Source organism: Lacerta agilis, chromosome 8, assembly GCF_009819535.1.
Source record: "Lacerta agilis isolate rLacAgi1 chromosome 8, rLacAgi1.pri, whole genome shotgun sequence".
In the NCBI taxonomy this organism is placed as follows: Eukaryota; Metazoa; Chordata; class Lepidosauria; order Squamata; family Lacertidae; genus Lacerta; species Lacerta agilis.
This window is the reverse complement of record NC_046319.1, coordinates 80,790,474-80,818,439: the sequence shown is the minus strand read 5'-3', so window position 1 is coordinate 80,818,439 and position 27,966 is coordinate 80,790,474. Positions and strand designations below refer to the sequence as shown.

The following is a 27,966-nucleotide window of genomic DNA, read 5'->3' as shown; positions in this document are numbered from 1 at the left end:
AAACCCGGAAGAAGCACGATTTGAGCGCTTCTGCGCATGCGCGAAATGCGCAGAATGCTTCTGCGCATCCGGGGGTCACGCGCGCTCCGGAAACACTTCTGGGTTGCGGGCGTTCACAACTCGAACGTCCGCAACATGGGGGGGGGGGTACGTAACCTAGGGTTCCACTGCAGCTTTAATGGGATGTTGAATAAATGCGAAATTAATTGTTGCTATTTTGAATCATTCTGTGCTGCTAACTCAATAGTGGGTCGAGCCAACTGTGGCTCCCGGTTCCAGAAAAGGGTTGTTGTTGTTGTTGTTGTATTTGACCAAACTGCGGGAGGCAGTGGCCGACAGGAGTGCCTGGCATGCTCTGGTCCATGGGGACACGAAGAGTCGGACACGGCTAAACGACTAAACAACAACAACATTTTTGAATTTATATACAGTACTGCCCTATACCTGGGAGTCTCAGGGTGGTTCATAGAATGAAATCAAGATATAAAACCATAAAATACCTAATAAATATAAAAACAACAACCCAATATTCCCCCCCCCATACACACAAAAAACACATTTTAAAAAGGATGTAAATCGGATCAATCTGGTTAAAAAGGAACGTTTTTGCCTGGCGCCTAAAGTTGTATAATGAAGGCGCCAGGCGAACTTCCCTGGGGGAGAGCATTCCACAGATGGGGAGCCACTGTAGAGAAGGCCCCGTTCTCTTGTTGCCACCCTCCGGACCTCTCGAGTAGGGGGCACATGAAGGAGGGCCTCGGAAGATGATCTCAGGGTCCGGGTAGGTTCATATGGAAAGAGGCGGTCCTTGAGGCATTGCGGTCCTTGAGCCGTTTAAGGCTTTTCTGTTTCAGTGTATCTGAAGAAGTGTGCATGCACACGAAAGCTCATACCAGGAACAAACTCAGTTGGTCTCTAAGGTGCTACTAGAAAGAATTTTCGATTTTGTTTTGACTAAGGCTTTATAGTCGAAGCCAGCACTGTGAATTGGGCCCAGTAGGTTGGGCTTCATGGGGACGCGACTCCTGTTCCAGTTTTTGGCTGCTACTTGCCGGGTGGGTGGGTGGCAGAGTCGACTTGGAGCCTGGCCGCTGCCAGCTGCTAGCTGTGGGCAACCAAACAGCGAGCTTGTTTGCCTTCCCCAAAACAACATTTTGAGGCACACAGATTATCCTCCAATTTGCGGGAAAGGAATTGTGCCACGCAAGATAGGCCCCTGAACATCACCTGGTACCTCTGCAGCTCCCATTGCCACACCGAGGTCAGACGAAACCAAGGCACTCCACTACCTGAGCTGTCATGATGTGGAGACCACTGCAGCCGGTGACAGGTGGCACTTGGGACATGACCCAGGTTCATTGTGGCCTGCCCCAAACGCAGAAGCCTTTCCAAGAGTAAGGTGTGGTGAATTCGCTCCGGTCAGGAGCGAATAAGAGGGAAGATTGCAAACAGCCAGAGGCTAAGGAAGGGGTCCCAGTTCCTTTGCTGAGGATTAAAACCACAGAGCTTGCCGATCGGAAGGTCGGCGGTTCGAATCCCCACGACGGGGTGAGCTCCCATTGCTCGGTCCCGGCTCCTGCCAACCTAGCAGTTTGAAAGCATGTCAAAAGTGCAAGTAGATAAATAGGTACTGCTCCGGCGGGAAGGTAAATGGCATTTCCGTGGTTCACCAGAAGTGGCTTAGTCCTGCTGGCCACATGACCCGGAAGCTGTACGCCGGCTCCCTTGGTCAGTAAAGCGAGATGAGCGCCGCAACCCCAGAGTCGTCCGTGACTGGACCTAATGGTCAGGGGTCCCTTTACCTTTAAGGAAGAGGAAAAGGGAAAGGAGACAGGAACCAAAAAGTTGAGCAAAGTTGGGTGAGGTCCCTGGGGGGGGGGGGGGGGTTGTCGCCCTGGGCCAAAGAGAAGGCAAGCAGAGATCCCAAGAACAAAGTGCCGGCGAAGGAGCAGATTCTGGAGTTTTCGACGGTAGCTATGAACTGGGATGATGGGCCTTGCATCTTAAAGGGTAAAGGTAAAGGGACCTCTGACCGTTAGGTCCAGTCGCGGACGACTCTGGTGAGGTGGGCGTGGGGCTGATGCTCTTTCTCTTCTCCATCCTCAAGGGGTCTTGTGGGTCGAATCGGAGCAAACTAAAGGCACTCCGGTCCTCTGTGATATTTCCTTGGCTTTTGTGGGTTCGTGTATCGTCTGGTGGGTCCTCATTTGTTGTTGTTGTTCAGTCGTTCAGTCATGTCCGACTCTTCATGACACCGTGGACCAGAGCATGCCAGGCACTCCTGTCTTCCACTGCCTCCCGCAGTTTGGTCAGACTCACGTTGGTAGCTTCGAGAACACTGTCCAACCATCTCGTCCTCTGTCGTCCCCTTCTCCTTGTGCCCTCCATCTTTCCCAACATCAGGGTCTTTTCCAGGGAGTCTTTCCCAACATCAGGGTCTTTTCCAGGGAGTCTTCTCTTCTCATGAGGTGGCCAAAGTACTTCAGGATCTGTCCTTCCAGTGAGCACTCAGGGCTGATTTCTTTAAGGATGCATAAGTTTGATCTTCTTGCAGTCCATGGGACTCTCAAGAGTCTCCTCCAGCACCAGAATTCAAAAGCATCCATTCTTTGGCAATCAGTCTTCTTTATGGTCCAGCTCTCACTTCCATACATTACTACTGGGAAAACCATAGCTTTAACTATATGGACCTTTGTCGGCAAGGTGATCCTCATTAGCCTGGTGCAAACCATGAAGTTGCTGAAGCTGCGTCGGAATCTGGTCAAGCGCTCGCTCTACTGACACTCATCCAATGTTCGAAATTAGCCAGGCACCAGGCGCATTTTGCACCTGGCTTTCGGCCACTTGTAGAATTCTACCTGCACAATCAGAATGAATTTCAGGAACCAAAATCCAGGAGCAGCCACCATTATGAAAAAGAGGTCGGAGTCCCTGGATCAAGCGACTTTTCTTCTCTAAGTTCTCAAAGCTCTTAACCTGGCCCAAGGTTGTCACCTGAACTAGCGAGATGTTTAACTGTCTGATCTATCATCACAGTCATTCCATCCTTTGAAAAAATAAGACTTGAGAGCCGTCGTGCCCAAAAAAGGCAACTAGACATTCTGTTTTGGCAACTCCAACCTTGGTTTAAGGAGTCATTTGGGCACCTAGCTTATATATCTGAGTTTAAACAAAATTTAAAAAAATATAATTCATTCCAGTAGCACATTAAAGGTAAAAGCTAAAGGGACCCCTGACCCAACTAAGTTTGTTCTTGGTATGAGCTTTCGTGTGCATGCACACTTCTTCAGATTTTGTTTCAACTATGGCAGACCAACCTATACCTATATCTGAGTTTCTAACACTGCCCTCATTCGCACCATCATGCCATCCTTTATCTTCATAACATGGGCCATTATCTGTCTGGCGAGATCCCTGGATCGATGACGCCTTCTGGACGTTCCTCTTCTCCATCATCCTTCTGGAGACCCTCGGCCATCAACCAAAGAGATTTGGAACAGAATCCACCAAGTTCTCCATTGCAAGCACTGCCACGGGCTGTGCACAAAAACTTCTTGGAAGGAGAGGCACCTGGGAAGGCTGCTGAGCGCAGGATAAATGTTGGCTTTGAGGAAAGTCACCTTCCCGTCACAATAACGGCCTCGCACAACTGAACCGGAGTGAAGGCATCGCGGCCAGGACCCTAGTTTGCCTCGAGGAAGACGTTTGAGTTCAGAAGGCTCTTCCGTCACCTTTTCTCTCTCTTAAGATGTGGAAGGAGCAACGCTTTCCTCTAAATTTGCCGAGGCTCCTTTGGGTGCCCTGCCGCCTTCCGTTCTGTGGGCATGACCAAGCCAGCATAGAATCATAGAATAGAATCCTAGAGTTGGAAGAGACCACCAGGGCCATCCAGTCCAACCCCCTGCCAAGCAGGAAACACCATCAAAGCATTCCTGACAGATGGCTGTCAAGCCTCCGCTTCAAGACCTCCAAAGAAGGAGACTCCACCACACTCCTTGGCAGCAAATTCCACTGTCCAACAGCTCTCACTGTCAGGAAGTTCTTCCTCATGTTTAGGTGGAATCTTCTTTCTTGTAGTTTGAATCCATTGCCCCATGTCCGCTTGTCTGGAGCAGCAGAAAACAACCTTTCACCCTCCTCTACATGACATCCTTTTATATATTTGAACATGGCTATCATATCCCCCCTTAACCTTCTCTTCTCCAGGCTAAACATACCCAGCTCCCTAAGCCGTTCCTCATAAGGCATCGTTTCCAGGCCTTGGACCATTTGGGTTGCCCTCCTCTGGACACGTTCCAGCTTGTCAGTATCCTTCTTGAACTGTGGTGCCCAGAACTGGACACAGTATTCCAGGTGAGGTCTGACCAGAGCAGAATACTGAGCGTAGACGTAGGCGTAGGAGTGCAAACAGGAGTGCAAACAGGAGTGCAAACAGGCTAGGAATGTGGGCTTGGGAGAGCACATTTTGGTTTGGAGTTCTTTTTTATTATTATTTACTTTATTACATCTATACAAAAGAAAAAAGAACATTGAATAAAACAAACAAACAAACAATAACCAAAGAATAACAATGTTTAAAAATTACATGTTAAATTCTTCCTAAAAAACCACAAAATGCATTCAATTAGTGCCTTCCTATATTCCCAATAATTCAGTTGTAAATAATACAAAGCAAAACATAACATCCAATTCCATATTTCATATAAATCAATTCTATTAACCTTTAGTAATACTTCTTTCTTCCTTTCTTCTGTCCATACTTGTCTATTTCTACTATCTGTTACTTCCCCTTCCCTTACGGCTTCCACTTGTCTTCATCCTAGGTTGTCGGTCTATCTCTTCTAGTTTACTACTTTGGTACTCTTGTGTAATCCTTCTATTTTATTTTCTTGTATTTTCCTTGCTAACTTTAGCTCCCAATACAGAGTGCTTAGAAATGGAGCCAGCATTTCACAAGAGTACCTGTCCTGCCGTGCGATACTCCTGATGCAAGGCCTTGACGCATCGCTCCCGGCAGTTGCATGTTGCCCGAGACACGCTCCCATAAAGAAGCGTTCTCGATACACACAAGTCTGGCAGGCCTTAGATGTTAGCATCACATTCTCCCACGCCCTTTCGGAGAGGCGAGCCATTGCCGCGGCTGCCTTGCCAATATGCATATCCAGCTCAGCGTCAATGGAGAATTTGCTGGTTGTGGTACAGCCCAGGCAGGCAGCATCCCAAAGGATATTCTGTACAGAGAGCTGGCTTCAGGCACCAGGCCTGTTGGCAGACCAATTTTATAAAGCTGTCTGTGAACAGGGCATGAAGGCCCTTGGGAGTGGCGAATGGCTTGGCTTCTCTGCATCCCGGCTGCAGGAAAGGAACCCCAATTTCCTTCTTTTAAACTGTAACAAAAATAGGGAAGGAGAAGGGGCAGTATGGCCTACATTGCGTGGTGCCTTGCAATCCCTTACGAAAAGTATAATTAAAAGAATAATTATTTCCCCCTCTCTTTTAGCCGCTGATTAAAAAGCAGAGGAGAAAATGAGCTCCTAGGAGAGGGGAGGGGAAGGTTAAGGTTGTGCCTCCAGCTCTGTCCTCGGGGCTTAAGGTGAGCTCAGGGGTCGGATCTACAACCTGTTCGTTTTTCCGGGAGGGCCCAGCCCTGAAAAAGAGAGAGGCAAAGGCGTCACCTGGGAGGAACGCCTCTGAGCATGTGCAGAATACCACCTCCTTCTCGTTGAAGGGTGGAATATTCAGGGCAGGATCAAAGAAAGAAAGAAAGCTTTTCGTGCGCCACAGAGTTAAACTATGGAACTCCCTGCCACAGGAGGCATCGATGGCCACCAACTCAGATGGGTTTAAAAGGTTTACCTCACCTATCAGCCAATCCCCCATCCCCACCACCCTTCTGAGTAATACCCCTCCCCACCCTCTCGCTATATATAAGGGCCTGGTGACTTCTGCTTCAGTGTATCTGAAGAAGTGTGCATGCACACAAAAGCTCATACCAATAGCAAACTTAGTTGGTCTCTAAGGTGCTACTGGAAGGGATTTTTTAATTTTTAATTTTGTTTGGAGAACTCTAGTTTCCCTTTTAAAAATAGTAATATTTATTTGGTTTTTCAAATTAAAATTTTACAGAGATATATCAGACATAAATCGTAAAAACAAGATTCCAAGGGATCTTCCGTTCTCTCCTTTGTGGGTCCTGCTATTAATCATTTCCTTCGGCATCTTTTATGACAGTCCAAATCTTTTACGTCTCTATTATATCCAGAATTCACCCTTAAACTGCAAGTGATATTCCAACCCTACTAACGATTTTAACTGTTTACAATGGTCTTTAAGATAAGTTACAAATTTTGCCCATTCCTTATTTAAATTTTGGTCTTCCTGATTTCTTCCGGTCATTTTAGCCATTTCAGCATAATCCACCTGCCATTCTTCTCTGGTAGGGACTTTGCCTTCTTCCCACCTCTTCCCAGCAGACTATTCTTAGTTTTTTTTTTATGAGATCAGGGTGCCGGACTAATGGGCCCCCATTGGCCTGACCCGGCACCCATGTTAACACTTATTATGTTGTTACGTCATGTTCTGGTTGTGCAACTGCCCTTATGTTTGGGACCCTGGGAGGCCTCTAAAAAACGGCAGTTTGTCATTTCCAGACTGGTTTGGCAGGTGCGCAGGATGAGATCTGCTGGATCTGCCTTGGGAAACGGGGTGTCCCTTTTATTGTTGGGGGGGTGGAGAAATGTGAGAGGTTTTGGGCTGGCTCCGTCCTTGCCTGAACTGGTTCCCTGGGCATTACAAAACGGGCTTTGGCTCTGTGCCGGGGGAATCTCTCCTTCTCCCAGACAAAGGGCTCTCTTTTGCAGAGAACAAATGCTTTGCAGCCCGAATTGGGATGCCACATCCCTCCTGATTAAGGACGGCCTCTTGAGAGGAATCTTTCTGCACCCCCCTCCGTGTCCCAGATCCCCAGTTTTGTTCTTTACTTATTTGTCTATTAAATTTACGGCGCCGTCCTTCACCCGAAGACCTCAGGGCACTTCGCAGCACGAAATACAGAATAAAAACCACAAATTACACAATGAAAACAAGAACGGGAACAAATGAAAACAAGAACAGGAACAAATGAAAACAAGAACAGGAACAAAACAATAACCCTGCCTCCGCGCCACGAACACAATTAAAAGTTCCTTCCGCGAGGGCAAATTAGATCGGGCATGTAAATTGGTCTAAATATATTTCCTCCACGTGTTTTTGTACACAACAGCTGCTACCTAATTTATTTATTTATTGCCTTACCCCCCCCCTCTCCAAAGAGCTCAAAGTGGCATGTACGTGGGGATTCGAACCCTGTCCTCTCGCTGGTCCCAACCCAATGCCACGACTGGTGCAATGAGGTGGTTAGCTTTTAACTTGACTCATCTCTTCACGCACCGAATAAATGTTTGCACGTTTGCACGCTGTAATATCTCGCAAAAGTGCCTCTGAGGAACTCCTGCCGTGTTCAGTGGGACTTAACTGCCTTGCAGGTGTGTTTAGGGTTGTGGAGCTGAAATAGCGTTCGAAAATGCAACATTGTAACCTCGAATATGAGAATAAAAAGGATAAAATGTTCATATGTTAATCCAGGTACCTTCTGCATACCTCAGCTAATTTAAATTATACCATGCCCTCTCTGAAGACCCAAACGAGACAACAGATGAGTTAATATTCAACATTAACCATACTCACGAGCTCAGTGGAGGTTTCTGACTTGTCCATGAATTTGAGTGGGTCTACTCTGAGTTTGACTTTGGTGGCTATCACCCAGTATTTTTTTAAAAAACGGAACCTTTTGCTTTTAATTGCTTTTAGAAGGGCATATTGTTTTAATTCATTTAAAAAAATTTAATTCCATTAATCCCCTCCAAGTTTTTCTTCTGGCAACTGGTGGTTTTTATTTCTCCTGTTCTCCTTCAGTACTTCTGGTGTTTGTTCGATGGCTTTAAACGCAGCCAGCGTATGAAATGTGCGTGGAGTTGAAAAAAAGAAGACGTGCTGTTTGCTTAAGGATTTGCTTAAGGATATTGGGCGGTGAGAATCCTTTCCGGAGCCCCGGCAGAAAGTGCATGATTGCTTTCGCATTGTCCCCTGCTGTTGGTTTACAGACAGCCCAGAGTTTCCGTATTTTTCGCTCCATAGGACGCACTGGACCATAGGGCACACCTCATTTTTAGAGGAGGAAACAAGGGAAAAAATATTTTTCTGGTTTTCCTACTCTAAAAGCCCTCAGCTAAAAGTTTTGCAGCTTTTTTTTGCAAAGGGAAAAGCCCTGGGTTTTTTAAAGGATCAGCTAAAAGTTTTGCAGCTTTTTTTGCAAAGGGAAAAGCCCTGGGGGGTTTTTTAGGATCAGCTAAAAGTTTTGCAGCTTTTTTGCAAAGCATAAAGCCTTGGGATTTTTTTTTAGGGTCAGCTAAAAGTTTTGCAGCTTTTTTGCAAAGGGAAAAGCCCTGGGATTTTTTTTTAGGGTCAGCTAAAAGTTTTGCAGCTTTTTTGCAAAGGGAAAAGCCCTGGGTTTTTTTTTAGGATCAGCTAAAAGTTTTGCAGCTTTTTTTTGCAAAGGGGGAAAAGCAAAGAGGAAAAGCCCCATTTTTATGGGGTTCAACTCACATTTCTGAAAAATCTTAAGGGAGCAGTTTCTACTGTTTCCAGACAGATAATCTAATCAGCCAGTCACATGTCCTGGGGAAACAAACAACCTCCCTCTGCAGCACATTCAACAAAGGAGGGCGGGGCTGAAAGGGAGCCGGGACTCTTATCTCTCTCCTGATCTCTTGCTGATCAGCTGCTGAGTGGGGTCCTTTCAACACCCCCTTTTCTCTTTGTAAAATAAAAAAGCACTATCTGCTTTTGGCCCCTGGGCAATTTAGCTCCAGGGACCACCATTCGCTCCATAAGACGCACAGGTATCTCCCCTTACTTTTTAGGAGGAAAAAAGTGTGTCTTATGGAGCGAAAAATACGGTATATAGAAACTTGGTCCCTGCCCTGAGGATCTTACAATGAGGCAGGAGTGAAAGGAAAGAGTTGTCAGCCGGCAGACAAGCGTGGGAGAAGCCATGGCGATGATAATGGAGGATTTTGCTTCGGAATGGGAAAGAATGGGAAGTCAAGGGAAGTGGCTGACTCTCCCCAATTACCGTATTTTTCGCTCCGTAAGACGCACTTTTTCCTTCCTAAAAAGTAAGGGGAAATGTCTGTGCATCTTATGCAGCGAAAAATACGTACAGTGGGTTACGCACGCGATCTGTTCCGGGTCGCCGTGCGTAACTCGAACGCGCGTAAAAAATAATAATCCCCGGATTACCGGAAGTCGTGCGACTTGAGCACCTCTGCACATGTGCGAAGTGCGCAGAAGCGTTCTGCGCATCTGGTGGTCCTGCGTGCTCCGGGAAACACTTCCAGGGGGGCGGGAGTGCATATCCCGAACGTACGCAGCACGGGGCGTGCACAACACGTGGTATGACTGTACTCGGATAGGAGCATACGACCGCAAGAAGAGCCTGGCTCCTGGATCAGGCCAGGGGCCCATCTGGTCCAGGCTCCTGTTCTCACAGAGGCCAACCTTTATGGGAAACTCGCTGAGCTCTTGCAGTTTCCGGCGACTGAAATTCAGAAGCATCGCTGCCTCCGACTGTACAGGGCAGAACATAGCGATCCGGGCTAGTAGCCGTTGTTACGAAAATGATGGGGGTGGGATGGGGGCACCAAATATTTAAAGTTGTTACAGTGTTGCAAATATTATGCCCAAATGTATCCTTTAAATAAAAAAAAAGAATTTATTGGTTTTCCACATTAAACAACAAATAAGAACATACAATCTACAAAAAAATACAAATACAAATATGAAAACACTACAATTACAATAACAAAAACAAAGAAAAGAAAAGGAACTTATACATACCTAACAACACACGAACACTGGAACACACCAATAATTATTATTTAAATCTTATTTCAAATCTTACTTGGGGACTTCCCCCGTTCTCTCATCTGCGTTCAGTTCAAATTTACTTTAGTAACTTGGTAACTATTTTAATCATTCACCATTATCCTTAATTCAAATCAGATAACATCTTAACTTATCTAAATTAACTTATTACTAACCACAATATTTTATATAAAAATTAATATACAGTTCTTCTTCTATACTATTTTAACCTAACATTATATAACTAAAGCCACTTATATTCACTGATTTTGCTTCAAATATCCAATTTTTCACGTTGTTTTAAATCTTCTTTAAATTTCTTCCACTCTTCTTGCACCTTCTCCTCCCTCTGGTCTCGGAGTTTCGCGGTCAGTTCTGCGAGTTCCATAATATCCATTAACTTCGTCTGCCAATCTTCTACTGTCGGGAGCTCTTCCCCTTTCCCGTATCCTTTCCACTTGACAGCTCAGGGAAGATACCTAGCTTTATGAATTTGTAGGAAATCCATACTTTAACCGACTCCCCTCATTCCGATGCCATTTTAATCCTTAAAGAAAGGTGAATTTGGGCTCCACCTCCCTCCATGGACCAAGAAGCGGGAAATCACATACGCAGCAGGAACAGAGCATCCCGCCATAATGAGACCAAGAGTGAGAGCACATACAGGGCCCCCCAACCAGGGAGTGACCAAGGGGGCAACAAGAGACATCCGCAGAGGCAGTTGAGCAAGTCAGGTGTTCTGGAAGCCCATCTCCAGACAAGCCCTGAGGGCAAGGAGATGTCAAGAGTTTTATTGTTCTTTCCGTGATGGTGTTGGGAAAGGTGTCTGATCAAGCGACCTAATGTAGAACTTGTGTAACCCTGTAAATGTTTGCTTTTTTGGTTAACTCTTCGTGTGGGGATACAAAGCGTATTTCCAGGCAGGAATGTTGTGTGGATGAATAACTGAAAGGTTATTCAAAAAGCACTTTGGACATTAAAATACAGCAGTGGGGTTGGCAGCAAAATGTCGCAGTCTCTCCACACCTTAGGATGTATGGGGTGTTAGGTGCTCCTTTTGGGGTAGTTTGTCCTCCTTTGTCCCACCTGCTGCACTCAGCTCTCACCTGTGGCTCCTAGAAGTTGTCAGCAGACGACAGCAGCCACATCGACAGGAGCCAGTGTGGTGTAGTGGTTAAGAGCGGTAGTCTCATAATCTGGTGAACCGGGTTCGCGTCCCCGCTCCTCCACATGCAGCTGCTGGGTGACCTTGGGCTAGTCACACTTCTCTGAAGTCTCTCAGCCCCACTCACCTCACAGAGTGTTTGTTGTGGAGGAGGAGGAAGGGAAAGGAGAATGTGAGCCGCTTTGAGACTCCTTCGGGTAGTGAAAAGCGGGATATCAAATCCAAACTCTTCTTCTTCTTCCTTGTGTACCCCTCCCCATTTGTGACATGCTAGTGACGTAGCGATGATGTATCAGTGATGCCTCTCGAAGTGTATTCTGGGAGGGGGGGGGAAAGGGAAGTTTTAAAAGTCGGCGTCACCCAGGGCCGTCTTAGGGAGATCGGCCGCCGTGGCGCGGCGATCCCTCCGGCGCCCCCGGCGTGCCGCCTCTCCGACGCCTCCCTCCCGCGCTTGCCGCCCCTCGGGAGGGGGGGTGGGCGAGCGGGGGATGAGGGGCGTGGGGCTCTGTGCGCCCTTCCAGTGCTCCCAGGATGGGAGGCGAGGGCGGGCGGCTTGCAGCCCACCCGGGAGGCGCGTGAGCGCCCGGCCGCCAGCCTGCCCGTGGTGGCGGGGGCGGGTTGGGGAGGGGGGTGCCCGGTATGCCAGCGGGCTCGCGGGGGTGCCCCTGGGGGGCTGGCGCCCTGGCGCAGTGCGCCAGTAGCCCCTATGGATGAGATGGCCCTGGTGTCACCCCATGCTTGGGGTTCTTACTCCTATGGGGACCTGTTGTGCAACAATAAAGATCATGGTCTACTGACCTCGGTTTTGCTCCAAATTATTTGGCTGGAACTTCCTTCTTTTACGGACCACATGGACCCGCGGGGGACTTGCACCCCAATGAGCTGGGCTGTTGAGTAGTCTCTCACCCCAGAATCTCTCCCCCCCCCCATAACACCGTTGATAACCTTTTTATCTTCCATGAACTTTCCTAATTCTCTTTTAAAGCTTTCTAGGTTGGTGGCCATTACTGCCTCCTGTGGCAGGGAGTTCCATAGGTTAACTCTGTGTGAGAATGTGTCCTGATTCAGCTTCATTGAATGCTCTCATGAGTCCTAGCGTTAGGAGAGAGGGAAAAAACTTCTTCTCCACTTTCTCCAGGAGAAGCATCGTTTCATAAACTTCTATCCTCTCGCCTCTTCCTCGCCTAAACTGTCTCAAGCGCTGTGACATTTCTATCTCTCTATCTCAACTGTTTTTTTGTTGTTGTTGTTGTCGTTCAGTCGTGTCCGACTCTTCGTGACCCCATGGACCAGAGCACGCCAGGCACGCCTATCCTTCACTGCCTCCCGCAGTTTGGCCAAACTCATGCTAGTCACTTCGAGAACACTGTCCCACCATCTCATCCTCTGTCGTCCCCTTCTCCTTGTGCCCTCCGTCTTTCCCAACATCAGGGTCTTTTCTAGGGAGTCTTCTCTTCTCATGAGGTGGCCAAAGTACTGGAGCCTCAACTTCAGGATCTGTCCTTCTAGTGAGCACTCAGGGCCGATTTCCTTGAGAATGGATAGGTTTGATCTTCTTGCAGTCCATGGGACTCTCAAGAGTAAAGGTAAAGGGACCCATGACCATTAGGTCCAGTTGTGTCTGACTCTGGGGTTGCAGCGCTCATCTCGCGTTCCTGGCCGAGGGAGCCAGCGTACAGCTTCCGGGTCGTGTGGCCAGCATGACAGAGCCGCTTCTGGTGAACCAGAGCAGCGCACGGAAACGTGGTTTACCTTCCCGCCGGAGCGGTACCTATTTATCTACTTGCACTTTTGACATGATTTCAAACTGCTAGGTGGGCAGGAGCAGGGACCGAGCAACGGGAGCTCACTCCGTCGCGGGGATTCAAACCACCGACCTTCTGATCAGCAAGCCCTAGGCTCTGTGGTTTAACCCACAGCACCACCCGCGTCCTTACCAACTGCTTTTTTGGTTCCCTCTTATTTATGAATTATGAAAGGCTTGGAACTGATTACAGCACTAGCTGATAAAAGTTCTGTTTTCCTTTTGAATGGAATTATGCACTTATTCATTCCCATAAATGTTTGCCTCACTTTTCCTCCCATAGGGCGGCTAACAAATCTCCGTAAAAAACAATATGAAACTCAGGAAAACCAAACACCACATGAAATATATACCAATGGAAACCTGCATAAATAAAAAATAATAAACTTCAGCAAGGAATCACCAAGCAGAATTTTTTTTTAATGGTGTGTCTAGAATTAATAGCCCAAAATATGGAGAGAGGCACAGAGAAACAGAAGCGCTGGAGATAAATAAACAGTATATTTAAATATACAGTATATATCCTGTTACAGGTACGTAGCCATGTTGGTCTGCCATAGTCAAAACAAAATAAAATTAAAAAAATCCTTCCTGTAGCACCTTAGAGACCAACTAAGTTTGTTCTTGGTATGAGCTTTCGTGTGCATGCAGACTTCTTCAGATACGTAGGTAGATAGGTATCTGAAGAAGTGTGCATGCACACAAAAGCTCATACCAAGAACAAACTTAGTTGGTCTCTAAGGTGCTACTGGAAGGTTTTTTTTTTTTTTTTTAAAGCAGAGATATCACCTTGCCGACAAAGGTCCGCATAGTTAAAGCTATGGTTTTCCCAGTAGTAATGTATGGAAGTGAGAGCTGGACCATAAAGAAGACTGATCACCGAAGAATGGATGCTTTTGAATTATGGTGCTGGAGGAGACTCTTGAGAGTCCCATGGACTGCAAGAAGATCAAACCTATCCATCCTTAAAGAAATCAGCCCTGAGTGCTCACTGGAAGGGCAGATCCTGAAGCTGAGGCTCCAAGACTTTGGCCACCTCGTGAGAAGAGAAGACTCCCTGGAAAAGACCCTGATGTTGGGAAAGATGGAAGGCACAAGGAGAAGGGGACGACAGAGGATGAGATGGCTGGACAGTGTTCCCGAAGCTACCAACATGAGTCTGACCAAAAGTGCCTGGCGTGCTCTGGTCCATGGGGTCACGAAGAGTCGGACACGACTGAACGACTGAACAACAACAACATGGAAGACCAACACGGCTACCTACCTGTAACTACACCTATTCATATCTTAAATGTGCCCTTGAGACAGGATTTGTGAGCAAAGAGACAATGGGGAGGGTCCCCATTTCCTTCGACCTTGCAGAGAAATATTTGAGGTCACTTGGGAGAGACAAAATGGTTTCAGGACTTTTTTCTGTGGGGTTTTAGGCATGTCGTTTATGTTTAGTCGTTCAGTCATGTCCGACTCTTCGTGACCCCATGGACCAGAGCACGCCAGGCACTCCTGGTTTATACATTTATGAATATTTAATTTTCATATATAAGACCTTAAAATTCTTATAGCAATCCATAAGGACAGAAGGTTGTGGACGCTTTGGTGGCTGATTCCTGGAAGTGGCAATTGCTCACTCTCTGCCTTCATAATTAATAGCTGGTAATAATTAGCAGGATCTTCTGACTCAACTGTTGTGAGTTCGGTTGCTCCATGAGGGCTAGTAGACTCCTGCTCTTTCATCTTCGAACGAATTCTTGTGGGTTCCAGGCGAGCTGCGAGGCCTGGATTCGAAACAGGGTTTTTACACGCGATCTAAATACTGTTTTTACTGTCTGTTGCTTCGGGGGTCTCTGACGGGAAGCAATTCATCGATGCAGCGAAATTTTAAAAGGGGAAAGGATGCATGAGTGTCTCAAGGTGCCGGTTTTGGCTCAGGGAGGAATGGCCGGCGACTCTCCAGAGGAGCATTTTTTGCAGACTGGCGGCTTGCCATGCTGCCACCCAACCTGGCACCAGGGAAGAAGCTATGCCTGCCTGTTTTGTTGCAGAGTCCTGGGGCTCCTCCACCCTGCCCCTCCCAGCGTTTAGTTGGAAAGGAGAGAGAGAGAGAGAGCTGGGCTGCATTTAGGTTCTTTGATTTTTCTAAACGAAATGCGCATGCTCCTGGGCTTGCTGTGGCCCTTGCCAGGCCCCGCCTCCAGCTTTCGGCTCCAGTTGCCCAAGAGTCTTGACTCAGGTGCCCTACCTGTTCCCTAGCCCCTCCCTGGGGAGAGCTGGCACCGGAGTTGACTTACTAGCGGGTGACTGGCAAGGCTGGCTTCTCAGTTTGCTGCAAAACATCCCTGCGAAGAAGAGGAGGGGTGGAGAGTGTCGGTGGGACAGGGGGTGGGCCGGGGCAGGGGGAAAGCTGGGGTGCTCTGCTTAGCAGGTTTGCCCGTGTCCACAGACACCAACCATGGACCTGCTCCATCTTCCTAGGTCCCTGCGACGCTTGGGGTGCTGGTGGCTGACCGGATCGGGACCCAGATTGCCAGCTGGCATTATGGCGAGCGAAGACTTCTCCGGTGCCAAGGACCTCTTGGACCTCAGCTTCAATTGTGAGTCAGGGGAGCTCACCAGCAGATTTTCAGGTTGCGTTGGGGAAGAAATTACCCTGGTACAGATTATTCAACTGTCGTCCTGTGAGCAGGGAATTGCAGCTCTGAGAGAGGAATAAGGGGAGGGGGTCGGTTTCCTAACAACCCTCAGCACCCTTAAGAAACTATAACTCCCAGGATTCTTTGAGGAAAGCCAAGTGGTATCATAGAGCAACAATTCCCAGAGTAGTAAACTGTCAATCCCACTTCCCTAGGAACTCTGGGAATAGCAGCGTGGAGGAGAAATGAGCCTCCCTCGACAAACTACAGCTCCCAGGATTCAGGGGGCGGGTGGGTGGGGAGAAGCCATGGTCGTTTAAAGTTCTATCAGTGTGCTTTAAATGTATGGCATGAATGTGGTTCTAATCTAGAGGGACCCAGGGGTCTGGCTCAGTACATTCCTAACCTACCCTGCAAGGCTGTTGGTGAAAACGATTAGGACAAAAGTTTGGCAAATTACGCTGAAACAAATAAGGCCGGAAGCGGCTGGGTCTGCCTTTTGTCCCCCGCATTTTTGGTGTTCCTGGTTTGGCTGCTACACTTTCAGAATGAGATGAATCATAGAATCATATAGAGTCTTTAGCCTTCCTCTAAATTTGCCGAGGCTCCTTTGGGTGCCCTGCCGCCTTCCGTTCTGTGGGCATGACCAAGCCAGCGTAGAATCATAGAATAGAACCATAGAGTTGGAAGAGACCCCAAGGGCCATCCAGTCCAACCCCCTGCCAAGCAGGAAACACCATCCAAGCATTCCTGACAGATGGCTGTCAAGCCTCTGCTTAAAGACCTCCAAAGAAGGAGACTCCACCACACTCCTTGGCAGCAAATCCCACTGTCCAACAGCTCTCACTGTCAGGAAGTTCTTCCTAATGTTTAGGTGGAATCTTCTTTCTTGTAGTTTGAATCCATTGCCCCGTGTCCGCTTCTCTGGAGCAGCAGAAAACAACCTTTCTCCCTCCTCCAGATGACATCCTTTTATATATTTGAACATGGCTATCCTATCACCCCTTAACCTTCTCTTCTCCAGGCTAAACATAGCCAGCTCCCTAAGCCGTTCCTCTTCGTTTCCAGAAGAGAGCAGGGCTTGGCTGTTTTCTGTGACCGGAGTGCGAGGAGTGGGGGGTATTGTCCAGAGCCTTTGAAAAGCGCCTCTGGCTTTCCAAGTGTTACGTGAGCCGGTTGCAAACTGCGCGATTATGCAATCTGCCTTTGGGGCTACGAGCCCCAGGAATGTCAAAAGAGGCTGCAGGCCAAAGACCTTGCATTGCTCATCTCCGCCAAATTTGAAACACCCAACTAACTTCAAAGGGAGAAAAAGACCGGACAGTGATAGTAATAATCATCGCAATAAACACTCTCCAATGCGTATGTTACTTTGCAAAGTAGCAGAGGAGAGTGTCCTGCTCCCCCCCCCCCCCGGCAAGGGACTTTTGCAACCTAAGATTTGTCACGGGAGGCAGGCGGTAAACAAGCAGATTCTGTTCAGAATCTGTCCTGGTTGCCCAAATCAAGACACAAACACTCTAGACCTCCACTCAAGCAAACAGGATTTGCAGAGAGGAACAGAAGACAATACCGACTCGGACTGCTGCTCCGTCCAGCTCAGTTTGGGCAACACTTTTGACAACAGGGACAAATGTCAGGTTCTGCTTAGGCAGGAAGAAGCAGATGCACAAATTTAGGATGGGGACACCTGACTTGACAGCAATACAGTGGTACCTTGGTTTCATAGCTGTCATGTTTTGGATTTGAAAATAAGGGAACAGCAGTCTCACCTATCCCGGGGACAGTCACATGTCAGTGGTGGGCGGAGCCAGAAGCAAAAGTGGGCGGAGCAGCAATGTAAACTCCAAGCGGGCTCAGAGCGGAGCAAAGAGGAAGGCAGCCAGCAAAGAGGAGGGCAGCCATGTGCTCCGCGCAATGGAGCCCCATTGTCTTCTTGTCTGATCCCATCAAAACAGGACAGGAAGCAGCAGCTGCTCAAAGGCAGCCAGGCTCCGCCCACCAGCTAACCCTATTGGCCGGCTGAGGGGCTCGGCGGCAATGGATAGGGGCTGATGCAGGGGGAGGAATACACCCCCCTGTAAGCACAGGAAACGGCTCCCACTTGCTTTGAGGGCTGAGGCTTTTCTCTCCAAGTAGGCGAGGTCTTCCCACCCAGTCCCTGGCCAGCAGGGGGGGAGCTGCACCCCGGCAGTGCCGAAAATAGCCTAAAAAAATAAATAAATTAAAAAGCCCAGGGGGCGGGACCGCCCCCGAAGTGTCACCCCCAGCAGGGGCGCTGCCCAGGGCCCCCCACCCCCTCCGCCCCCCTTGCTATGCCCCTGTGCGCAGTTTCAGCCCTCTTGCCTGCTACCGCGTATGGTTGGAACTGTGCGAGCTAAAAGAGTGCAAGGTTATTATTATTATTATTATTATTATTATTATTATTATTACTTATTAGATTTATTTACAACCATTATTCACAAGATCTCGGGGAGGTTCACGGGATAAAAAAATAGTTTAAAAAACAGAACAACAATCCCCCTTTCCACAAACACATTGAAAAGGCAGTAGAATGTTAATCCGCCTTATAAAACCAAAAAAATGCAAAATAACAATTTTAAAATACAAAAGCATTTGTGTGCAAGCCACTTTGGACAGGCTCTGCCTGGAAAAGTGACTCAGAAATATATATTTTTAAAGAAAATTTATTTGGTTTTACAAAATAATGAAAACAAAAAATAACAAAAACATATAATAACAAACAAATACAAAATGCAGAAAAACAGAAAAACGGAACATTAAGAGAAAATAAAAGCAACAACATCTTCTTATATCTTAATCTTATTCTAAATCTTCTTTGAGGGGGACTTCCCCCGTCCTTTCTCCAGCGTTCAATTCTAATTTACTTTAGTAACTTTATATCCATTTATAAATCATTCACCTTAACTATTCAGATTTTATTCTATCTCTATCTCTTTAAACTTAATTATATATTTCAAACATTCATTACTTTAATTACAAACAAACTTATCTTACTTTCTTATTTACTATTTTTCTCGAAGAGTCGGACACGACTGAACGACTGAACAACAACAACAACAAATTTTTCTCTAACAGTGACTAGCTGTGCCTGACTCAGAAATATTTTAAACACACACACACACACACACACACACACACACACTCAATATTGCATCGTCTGCTGGCGTGTGTTGCTCTATGGGAGCAAATACCTGTCCTTTTTAATTTTTAATTTTCCTCACTTGGCAACTGGCCCGGCATTTCGTAGCCGCGAGCAAAGCGCGGCTCTTCCCCGGGATGTCCCGGGCGCGTCCGGACATTCCTGCGGCATTTTCCTGCAGCCGAACCCTTTGTAGCCCGCTGAGCCTGCCCAGGAGGCAGGTGGCGTAATGGCCCCGCGGCAAACGGGTGAGGAAACAAGGAGGGCTGGGCCCGCACTGCAGGGCCGGCGTGTCTTTGTGAGCGGGCGCCAGGCTTGATCCTGCCCCATGGGGTGCCCTAGAGCGCTTCCTGGAAAAAAAATAATGGGTGCCACCTGCTAGGAATTTTGCAGCCTGGTGGCTGAGGAGTGTTTGTCTCTGAGTGTATCTGCTTGGATCTCCTGTGCTACAGCGCCGTAAAGTGCCAAGCCCCCTCTGGCAGCTAAAAAAACATTGGAGAGAAATCTGGTTCCCCCAGATCCTTATTTCTTGGTTCATTACATTGCTCCAAAGTGGTGCACACAGCTCCCTTCCTTCCCGTTTCGTCCTCACACGACAACCCTGCGAGGGAGGTGCGGCTGAGGGAGGCAGCGGCTGGCCCAAGGGGACACCCAAGTGCGCTTCATGCAAACGAGTGGGGATTCGAACCCAGGCCTCTGCCGTACCCTAGTCCGGTAATCCGGATCCATTTAAACGGGAATCCTAAATATGATCCTGGTAGGCTGTCCAGTATTTTGTGATCGCGTTTTCTGTTCGTTCCACCCACATGTCAAGGCCAAAATTCTTGCGAGAAAGGGGAATGCGGTAGATCGTGGAATCATAGAATTGTAAGGGCCCACAAGGGTTATCTAGAATCATAGGATCATAGAAAAGAATCATCGAGTTGAAAGAGACCCCAAGGGCCATCCAGTCCAACCCCCTGCCAAGCAGGAAACACCATCAAAGCATTCCTGACGGACGGCTGTCAAGCTTCCGCTTCAAGACCTCCAAAGAAGGAGACTCCACCACACTCCTTGGCAGCAAATCCCACTGTCCAACAGCTCTTATTGTCAGGAAGTTCTTCCTAATGTTTAGGTGGAATCCCTTGCAATGTAGGAATATTTTGCCCAACGTAGGGCTCGAACCCATGACCCAGAGTCTTGTGCTCTATCAATTGGTGCTCTCCTTCCTGGGGCAGGAGCAGGGAGTGCTTGGGAGGCCTGGGGGCCGCATTCCCTTCTGGGGGCCACATGCCAATGGGAGGCGGGACCAAATGGCCAAAACAACACCTGTGGATTTTCTACCTTAGCCAATAGACTCTACATGCACTCACATCATCTCAGCAGGGCTGTCTGGTTGGGAAGGGCGGCTAAGGAGAGGTCCAAGGGCCAGTCAGAGAGCTGCGTCTGGCCCTCGGGAGTGTTGAGCATCTTGGACCACCGCAGCCGCTTAAGAGCTCGCCCTGCAGGAAAGCTGCTCTGAATACCTCCGAGTCCAGGCATCCTTCGGGAACCAAATGTCTCGGTTCCTTTGCATAAAAATTGGTCGAGTTTTAGAGTCGGAGGGGACCCCAGGGGTCATGTAGCCCAACCCGTTTCCCAGGCAGAGTCCTGCCTCTCCTCTCCCTCTCTTACCCCCCCTCTCTCTCTCATTCCCCACAGCTCTGGCCTCGAAGCACATGGACCTCAAGCAGTTGGAACTGGACACGGCGGTGGCCAAAGTGGACGAGCTCTCCAAGCAACTGGAGTCCCTCTGGACGGAGAACCCCGCCCAGCCTCTCGGGCAGCTCAAGGTGCGGAGGCAGCAAAGGAGCCTCTCGGGTGGGGGGTGGGGGGTGTTCCTGGATCTGGCCGATGGCCCATCCAGCATCCTCTTCTCACAAGGGCTAGCCACTTGGGATCTCGGTGTAGTGCCGGATTTACGCATAAGCTAGACGAGCTCTAGCTTAGGACCCCACTCTCTTTGGTGCCCCCCAAAAAATTAAAAGAAAAAACAAAACCAGATGCACATTTCCAAAATATAAGATTAAAAAACAAACAAAATAAAACCTACGTGCAGCAACAGTGTTTTGTGTTGTGTAGGCTCCTATGATGTAAGACAGGCCTCCTCAAACCCGGCCCTCCAGCTGTTTTAAGACTACAATTCCCATCATCCCTGAGCACTGGCCCTGCTAGCTAGGGATCATGGGAGTTGTAGTCCAAAAACATCTGGAGGGCCGAGTTTGAGGAAGCCTGATGTAAGTCATGGGCCCCGCCTGCTCCCTAAAATATCACTGGTTTGTTCATTTCTATATCATTTACTTTGATAAAATACCTATTTCGTTATGTGGGAATGGCTTGAGATACCTGTTAGGTCCATAAATGACCATATAGCATATATTCGACACAAAAAAACTGCAACAGTTTGTTGTTGACTAAGGGCAGCTGGACATATAAAGGGCCCCATTACCTTCAGGAGCTGAGGGCCGCATCAAACCTAAATCCGGCCCTGGGCAGGAAGGTAGCCTTGGCAACACAGAACACCTGTGCTCAGATACCTGCTCTGCTTCCCAATGGCCACATTCAAGGTGCTGCTATTAATATATAAAGCCCCGAACAATTTGGGACCAGATCACCTGTGAGAGTTTGAGGAAGCCTGATGTAAGTCATGGGCCCTGCCTGCTCCCTAAAATATCACTGCTTTGCTCCTTTCTATATATAGGGTGCCAACATTCTGCACGTGAGATACCTATTAGGTCCATAAATCACCATGTAGCATATATTCAACACAAAAAGCAGCGGCAATTTGTTGCTGGCAGCTGGACATTTAAAGGGCCCCATTACCTTCAGGAGCTTAGGGCCTGATCCAACCTAAATCCGGCCCTGCCTCAATGGGATCACATTTTTTTATATATTCTGCTTAAGATAAATGGGTCTTCTTGGAGTAAAAAAATAACAAGATTTCGAACTATATTATCAGTCGCTTCAGACACCTCTTTAGAAAGTTATTCAATTAGAAGGTACAGTCAAACCTCATGCTGCCGAACGTAATCCATCCCGGAAGCCTGTTCGGCTTCCGAAATGTTCAACAACCGAGGCGTGGCTTCCGATTAGCTGCAGGAGCTTCTTCCACTCAAGAAGAAGCCGCGTCGGACGTTCGGGTCCTGAAAAACATTTGAAAATGGAAGCATTTACTCCCGGGTTTCTGGCGTTCAGGAGCCGAAATGTTTGAGAAGCGAGGTTTGACTGTTTTCTGAAAAACCTAGTCAGGGTTTTCCTTTAAAAACGTGTTGCGAAGCCGAGTGATAGCTTGCGTGACGGAATGAATGCATTGAAAGAATTCTTGCTAGTACTTCATTTCTTAATAATAATAATAATAATGATAATAATATTTTTAATACCCCACCCATCTGGCTGGGCTTCCCCAGCCACTCTGGGCGGCTTCCGACAAAATATTAAAATGCAATAATCCATCAAACGTTAAAAGCTAGTAAGATAGTTGCTTATTGCCTTGACATCTGATGGGAGGGCGTTCCACAGGGCGGGTGCCACTACCGAGAAGGCCCTCTGCCTGGTTCCCTGTAACTTGGAACATTACAACAAAATCCTGTAAAAAAAAATTGTGGTGAGTTCCGGCACTATTTTTCCTAGAAAAAAAGTCCCCATCTGATTGGCTCGTCCCAGTAGCCCCTTTCTGATGCTCTTGCAAGTATCTTCAAGAGAAGCCAGTTGTTGCGGGAATTGGAAGTGGGGGGGGGACACCAAAGAGAGCTTGCTTGCCAACCAAGTCCCGCGACCCTGGCCTGTGGCTGCCAGCGTTGTCGAATCACCCCCCCCCCATCTCCTTTCTCTGTTCCTGACAGGCTATGGAGAGATTTGGCACCAGCCCGTCCCACGAGATGCTGGGCAGGATGAGTCCCATCGCCCCCTCCCCGCTTCCCCTCTTCCCCCGCAAGAGCCTGGCAACGGAGACCACGGAGAGCGCCCACTACTCCTTTGGGGAAGCGGCCCCTGGATTCGCACACAGCTCCACGTACGGCTCGTCGTCCCCCAGCCAGCTCCTCGCACCCAGGTCCCCGCTGGGCCGCCCCACCTCACCGCGGCCGTCCCTCTTCCTCCAGCCGGAGGTGGACCGGGCACTGCCGCCCCCCAGGCCTAAGGTGCTGCCTGTACCCTATGAGACGGCGCCCAGCCCCACGGCCTCTCCCCGCTCCCTCCGGCCCAGCCTCTCCCTGGAGCGCCAGTATGACTACAAGACCTATGCCGGGTCGCTGGGCCGAGCCAGCTCCCCACGGATGCCCACGGAAGGAGCTGCGACCCAGTCCTTCTTCCCGGACCGGGTGCCATCCCCGCGGCCGCCTCTGCCACCGCCGTACGAAAGCCATAGCCTGTACCCGTCGCCACCCAGCAACTTTGCACCTTTCCGGTCTCAAGGTAAAGGTGGGGCGAGGACTGTGGGGGGGGGGTCTGGTGTGGGGGGCCACTTTTGAGGCGGGATGGGACTGCTAGGCTTTGGGTCATGAGCCCATCAGTTTCGTCAAGTTAATGAAACAGAATTAATTGGGTTTTGGATAATTGTGCGATTCGAGTTCCGCTGTGTTATCAGCCTTGGTGGGTCGTGCAAATTGCTTTCTGAATGAGGCTTCTTACAGGGTAGTTTCTGTGACCTCTGGGTATAGGGCAGTATATAGGTAAAGTTAAAGGGACCCCTGACCATTAGGTCCAGTCACGGACAACTCTGGGGTCGCGGCGCTCATCTCGCTTTACTGACCGAGGGAGCTGGCGTACAGCTTCTGGGTCATGTGGCCAGCATGACTAAGCCGCTTCTGGCGAACCAGAGCAGCGCACAGAAATGCTGTTTACCTTCCCGCCGGAGTGGTACCTATTTATCTACTTGTACTTTGACATGCTTTCGAACTGCTAGGTTGGCAGGAGCAGGGACCGAGCAACGGGAGCTCACTCTGTCACGGGGGTTCGAACCACCGACCTTCTGATCGGCAAGCCCTAGGCTCCGTGGTTTAACCCACAGTGCCACCCGCGTATATAGTATATATACAGTATATAGATTCTAATAATAGGGGGCACTGGGGATAAGCTCAAGGGGGCAATGGCTCGAAAAGCTTTGGGAACAGCTGGGCTAGAAGGTCAGGAAAGACGTGGTGAGCCAGAGGTTCTGGGCCAAGGGATGGCAAGTGGTGTATCCTGGAGAAAGGTCCTCGGGTGGATCTCTGAAGATCTCCCTCTCTGCAGATGACCTTGTGATCCGGAGGAGGGTGCAGAAAGGGTGGAACGAATCCGACCTGGACGTGGCGTATGAGAAGAAGGCGACCCACCCAGTTGGTTATGAGCGTGAGTGTCGGCCGGGGTCTCCGGAGGGAGGGGAGGAAGAGACGTCTCGATATTTCAGTGGGCGGGCAGGCGGGAGGCTAAGTGGGGGTTGGGCGCAAGGAAAGGGCTTCACCCCAGGGCATCGTGGTGGGGCAGCCAGGCTGCTGGGGCATCCGCAGGGCCGGATTAAGACCTATACAGTGGTAGCTCTGGTTGCGAACGGGATCCGTTCCGGAGGCCCGTTCGCAACATGAAAAGAGCGCAACCTGAACTGTCGTATCTGCGCATGTGCGTGGCGTGATTCGGCGCTTCTGCGCAAAGCGCGATTTAGTGTTTCTGTGCATGCGCGCACACCGAAACCCAGAAATATCTACTTCCGGGTTTGGCGTGATCGTAACCCGTAGCGAACGCAACCAGGGAGGCCCCCATATATATCTAATTCAAAATATAGGCAATCATAAACTGTAAAATAAAACTTTAATTTTTTGAGATTCAACAAAACTTACAGTAAGGTGGAAAACAGTGTTTATTTTTCTATACTTTCTTTATATTTCGGGGGGGGGGGATTCTCCTCCTTTTTCTCATTGCAAAGTCTTTTGATCAGATCCTCAAAACCAATCTCACGTGACGCATCTCCTCCTATACTTGGTGGGTGGAGATCAGGCATTGTAAATGTATTTTAATGTTTGGTGGAAGCCGCCCAGAGTGGCTGGGGAGACGTGGCCAGATGGGCGGGGTACAAATAAGAAATTATTATTAAATTATTATTATTATTATTGTCACGTAGCTGTTCTGCTGGGATTTCTAACAGACTTCAGCTGAGAAAAGGAACGCTCAGCTGAGCAATTTCTGACCGTTAATGGTAAAAATCTGGCCGTGGGGAATTTCTGTGGTTGCCCCCCCCCTTCTTTCCTTGGTGCTTATTTTCCTTAATGGTTTATCCAGCACTGGGCATCCCATCTCCAATCAGTCTCTCTTTCTCCTCCCACCCCGCCCCTTCCAGGAGGAGATGCCCACATGGGGCTCCGCCAGGGCCAAGCAGGCGTCCCGCTGGCTCCTTGGAGGGAATCGAGTTTAGACGGGGGCATCGGGCCAAGCAAGGTAGGTTTGGGCTTGCGCACGGCTCCCCTTTGGGTCTGTGGGGTTTACTCATTTCACGTACACCCCACCTTTTCTCCTTTCTTGTTCTCCTCCTCGTTTAATTCTCCACGACAAACCTGTGAGGTAGGGTACGCTGGCCCAAGGTCACCCAGGGAGCTTCATGGCTGAGCGGGAATTCGAACCCCCGGTCTCTCCCGGCTCCTAGCCCAGCGCTCTAACCACTACACGGCACTACCTCTCAAGGAAGACTTTCCAGGGGAGGGCGCTCATTGGGAACCCTGTGACAAATGGCGGGTTGAAATCTCGGGCGATGGTGACAAATTAAAAAGTAAGAGGAGGGGGTATGGATTTTCAGCCTCAGGGGCGAAAAATGTAATAGCTAGATCAGGGGTCAGCAAACTTTTTCAGCAGGGGGCCGGTCCACTGTCCCTCAGACCTTGTGGGGGGCCGGACTATATTTTGAAAAATAAAATAAAAATGAACGAATTCCTATGCCCCACAAATAACCCAGAGATGCATTTTAAATAAAAGCACACATTCTACTCATGTAAAAACACACTGATTCCCAGACCGTCTGCGGGCCAGATTTAGAAGGCGAATGGGCTGCATCCGCCCCCTGGGCCTTAGTTTGGGGACCCCTGAGCTAGATCTTGTGTTCAAATCCTGCTTGCAGGTTTCCCGTAATGGGCATCTGGTTGGCCACTGTGAGAACAGGAGGCTGGACTAGATGGGCTACTGGCCTGATCTGGCTTATGTTTTTATGGAACCTCCGGGTCCAGGGGCAGTCTATCTAGGTTCCTAGGGGAACATGGCTACTTCAAAAACAGAGACTTAGATGGACCCTTGGACCGATCCACCATGGCTCCCCTTAGGTGTGTGAATGTGGGGGGCTGTTTTCCGGGGACGTCTCACCTCTCTTTGCTTCCTCTCCCATAGGAGGAGCATTATGGGATGCACAGCGCCACCTTGCCCAGGAATTACAAGGTCTCCCCGCTTGCCGGCGAGCGGCGCCCGGACGCCTCCTTCCGCCGCTCCCTCCCCAGCAACCCGACGGGGACCCTGCCCCGAAACTGGCAGCCCATCTCCCGCATCCCCATGCCGCCCCCGAACCCGCAGGGCAGCCTCCCCAAGTGCCACAAGCCCCTGCCTCTCTCCATGATCTTCCGGCTGCAGAACGCCTTCTGGGAGTACGGGGCGGCTGGGCAGAAGTTCCCCCTTTCCCAGGGCCCCCCGGGGTCCTCGCTTTTCCTCCGCTCGCTCCACAAGCAGCTGATGCAGCCGGTTGTGCCCCAGAGCCAGCACCACCTGCGCATGTCATCGCTCGGGGGCGAAGGTGAGTCCGTCACGCAGCAGCCGAAGAGGCTAATGCTATTCTTGGCTGTCCTGCCTCTCTCTTCTGCCTTAGTCAGACCACACCTGAAATACCTGTGTCCAGTTTAGGAAGGATGTTGACAAGTTGGCAGGTGGGCAGAGGAGGGCAGCCAAGATGATCAAGGGACTGGAATGAAGGAGTTCTGTCTTGGGCCCAGTCTTATTCAACATCTCTATCAATGACTTGGATGATGGGCTTGAGGGCATCCTGATCAAGTTTGCAGGTGACACCAAATTGGGAGGGGTGGCTAATACCCCTGAGGACAGGATCACACTTCAAAATGACCGTAACAGATTAGAGAACTGCGCCCAAAGCAAACAAGATGAATTTTAACAGGGAGGAATGTAAAGTACTACACTTGGGCAAAAAAAAAATGAAAGGCACAAATACAGGATGGGTGACACCTGGCTTGAGAGCAGTACATGTGAAAAGGATCTAGGAGTCTTGGTAGACCACAAACTTGACATGAGTCAACAGTGTGATGCAGCAGCTAAAAAAGCCAATGCAATTCTGGGCTGCATCAAGAGGAGTATAGCGTCTAGATCAAGGGAAGGAATAGTACCACTGTATTCTGCTCTGGTCAGACCTCACCTGGAATACTGTGTCCAGTTCTGGGCACCACAGTTCAAGAAGGATACTGACAAGCTGGAAGGTGTCCAGAGGAAGGCAACCAAAATGGTCAAAGGCCTGGAAACGATGCCTTATGAGGAACGGCTGAGGGAGCTGGGTATGTTTAGCCTGGAGAAGAGAAGGTTAAGGGGTGATCTGATAGCCATGTTCAAATATATCAAAGGATGTCCTATAGAGGAGGGAGAAAGGTTGTTTTCTGCTGCTCCAGAGAAGCGGACACGGGGCAATGGATTCAAACTACAGGAAAGAAGATTCCACCTAAACATTAGGAAGAACTTCCTGACAGTAAGAGCTGTTGGACAGTGGGATTTGCTGCCAAGGAGTGTGGTGGAGTCTCCTTCTTTGGAGGTCTTGAAGCGGAGGCTTGACAGCCATCTGTCAGGAATGCTTGGATGGTGTTTCCTGCTTGGCAGGGGGTTGGACTGGATGGCCCTTGGGGTCTCTTCCAACTCTAGGATTCTATGATTCTATGAGTTGGGTCTGTTTAGCCTGGAAAAGAGGAGACCTGAGACGAGATAGGATAGCCATCTTCACATATCTGAAGGGCTGCCCCATGGAGGATGGAGAAAGATTGCTTTCTGCTGCTCCAGCGAGGAGGACCCGAACCAATGAATTGAAGTTACAGTGGAACCTCAGTTTTCGAACGTGATCCGTTCCGGAAGACTGTTCGACTCCTGAAACGTTCGAAAAACAAAAGTGGAAGCCTCGATACAGTAGGGAAACTCAAAACGGAAACTGTTCGCCTTCCGAGAATCGTTCGAAAACCGAAGCAGTTACTTCCGGGTTTTCGGCATTCGGGTTCCGAAACGTTTG

At 49.1% G+C, this 27,966-nt stretch overlaps 1 protein-coding gene across 1 annotated transcript in view; it reads left to right on the top strand.

Annotated features, from left to right (window-relative positions):
* PPP1R13L (protein phosphatase 1 regulatory subunit 13 like) overlaps nucleotides 1-27,966 on the top strand; it is a 46,045-nt gene that overhangs the window by 9,094 nt on the left and 8,985 nt on the right. Inside the window, exons 2-7 of the mRNA XM_033158570.1 lie at nucleotides 15,405-15,523; nucleotides 20,406-20,536; nucleotides 22,586-23,156; nucleotides 23,973-24,071; nucleotides 25,054-25,151; nucleotides 26,088-26,484. Coding sequence (XP_033014461.1) covers nucleotides 15,469-15,523; nucleotides 20,406-20,536; nucleotides 22,586-23,156; nucleotides 23,973-24,071; nucleotides 25,054-25,151; nucleotides 26,088-26,484 — 1,351 coding nt within the window. The 5' untranslated portion in view covers nucleotides 15,405-15,468. The remainder of the gene's footprint in view (nucleotides 1-15,404; nucleotides 15,524-20,405; nucleotides 20,537-22,585; nucleotides 23,157-23,972; nucleotides 24,072-25,053; nucleotides 25,152-26,087; nucleotides 26,485-27,966) is intronic.